This window comes from Alexandromys fortis, unplaced genomic scaffold (genome assembly GCF_014885135.2).
Source record: "Alexandromys fortis isolate MF-2015 unplaced genomic scaffold, M_Fortis_MF-2015_v1.1 scaffold_283, whole genome shotgun sequence".
NCBI lineage: Eukaryota > Metazoa > Chordata > Mammalia > Rodentia > Cricetidae > Alexandromys > Alexandromys fortis.
Window position 1 is genome coordinate 409,586 of NW_026068164.1, and position 2,344 is coordinate 411,929.

Below are 2,344 nucleotides of genomic sequence, written 5' to 3' on the forward strand. Positions count from 1 at the left end.
AGCGATTTAGAGAGCCATCAACATGAAATTGTCTTAATGCGTTGGAGAAAATAAATGCTTGAAAAGAACGCAGGGTGGCGCTGCAACCTCAGAAGTGGAAGGAATCCGGTCCTGCCATTCTGTAGTCAAACGCTGACGGGAGGAGGAGGGAGGGGAAGCCTTCTAAGGCAGCGGTTCCGGAAAGCTTTAGGCCTAGGGATTGTGGACTTGTCCCATTGTTTGCTAGATATTTGCAGAAGGAGTCTGTGACAACGTGAACCACGACTGGAGCGAGCTTGCTGGAAGTCTGGAGAAGACAGAAGGAGATGGAGGCTGGAGAGGAAAGGGAGCGAGTCCTGAAAAAAAGGCAAGTCCTGCTGTTCTTTGTTTTGCTGGGCATAGCTCAGGCTGGGTCCACACTTAGGCGCTACTCAGTGGAGGAGGAAGCCGAGAATGGCTTTTTGGTGGCCAATTTGTTAAAGGACCTGGGGCTAGAGGTAGAGGAATTGGCTGCGCGGGGACCACGAGTCATTTCCAAAGGGAAAAAATTGAACTTAGAGTTCAATAGGCAGACGGGGGATTTGTTGTTACTGGAGAAACTGGACCGGGAGGAGCTGTGCGGCCCAGCCGAACCCTGTGTGGTACCTTTCCAGGTGTTATTGGGAAATCCTTTGCAGATTTTTCAGGCTGAGCTACAGGTTAGGGACATAAATGATCATTCTCCCATTTTTTTGGACAAAGAAATAATTCTGAAAATTTCAGAAATGACTGCTTCTGGAACCACTTTCCTAATAGAACGGGCTCAAGACTTAGATGTAGGAAGCAACGGTCTCCAAACTTACACAATCAGCCCCAATTTCTATTTTCATCTTAAATTGCAAGACAGTCCCGATGGCACGGTATTGCCACAGCTGGTTCTGGACAAAGTGCTGGATCGGGAGGAGCAATCTGAAATTAGATTAATACTCACAGCGATAGATGGTGGGAGTCCACCCAGGTCTGGCACTGCCCTGGTCCTTGTTGAAGTCTTGGACATCAATGACAACGCCCCCACATTTTCAAAGTTCCGCTATGAGGTTCAGGTCCCAGAGAACAGTCCCGTTGGATTCCAGGTTGCTACAGTCTTTGCTAGGGATTTAGACATTGGGGACAATGGACAAATAGCTTATGCTCTTTCCCAAGCTTCTGAAGACATTCGGAAAACGTTTCGTATGAATGCAACAACCGGAGAAATCCTTTTAGCAAAGACACTGGATTTCGAATCCATCCAGACATATACAGTATATGTTCAGGCTACAGATGGTGGGGGCCTTTCTGGAAGCAGTGTGGTGATTGTCCAAGTGATGGATTTGAATGACAACCCACCGGAACTGACTATGTCCACAGTTACCAATCACATCCCAGAAAATTCCCCGGAAACCGTAATTGCTGTGTTCAGCGTTGCAGATCCTGACTCTGGAGACAATGGAAAAGTGGTGTGCTCCATCCCAGAGGATCTTCCTTTCATTCTAAAACCCTCACTTGAGAACTTTTACACTCTTATGACAAATGCAGCCCTGGACCGGGAGACCAAATCACAGTACAACATCACCATCACCATCACTGATCTGGGTACACCCAGGCTCACAACCCAGCACACCATAACAGTGGAGGTCTCTGACGTCAACGACAACGCCCCCGCCTTCACACAAAGCTCCTACACCCTGTTTGTCCAAGAGAACAACAGACCCGCCCTGCACATAGGCACCATCAGCGCCACAGACTCAGACTCAGGCTCCAATGCCCACATCACCTACTCGCTGCTGCCCACCCACGACCCGCAGCTGGACCTCTCCTCGCTCATCACCATCAATGCCGACAATGGGCAGCTGTTCGCGCTTAGGGCGCTGGACTATGAGGCCCTGCAGAGCTTCGAGTTCCGCGTGGGCGCCACAGACCAAGGCTCGCCTGCGCTCAGCAGCCAGGCGCTGGTGCGGGTGCTGGTGCTGGACGCCAACGACAATGCGCCCTTCGTGCTCTACCCGCTGCAGAACGCCTCTGCGCCCTACACAGAGCTGCTGCCCAGGGCGGCGGAGCCTGGTTACCTGGTCACCAAGGTGGTGGCTGTGGACCGCGACTCTGGCCAGAACGCCTGGCTGTCGTTCCAGCTGCTCAAGGCCACGGAGCCAGGGCTGTTCAGCGTGTGGGCTCACAATGGCGAGGTGCGCACCTCCAGGCTGCTGAGCGAGCGCGATGCACCCAAGCACAGGCTGTTGCTGCTGGTTAAAGACAATGGCGATCCTCCGCGGTCTGCCAGTGTCACTCTGCATGTGCTGGTGGTGGATGGCTTCTCTCAGCCCTACCTGCCTCTGCCCGAGGTGGCGCG

The 2,344-nt window shown here is 52.6% G+C and overlaps 1 protein-coding gene across 1 annotated transcript in view; it reads left to right on the forward strand.

Moving 5' to 3' along the window:
* The first annotated feature begins 207 nt into the window (after positions 1-207).
* The window catches only part of LOC126491972 (protocadherin beta-2-like), a 16,589-nt gene continuing 14,452 nt past the window's right edge, over positions 208-2,344 (forward strand). The window contains exon 1 of the mRNA XM_050128033.1: positions 208-2,180. Coding sequence (XP_049983990.1) covers positions 306-2,180 — 1,875 coding nt within the window. The 5' untranslated portion in view covers positions 208-305. The remainder of the gene's footprint in view (positions 2,181-2,344) is intronic.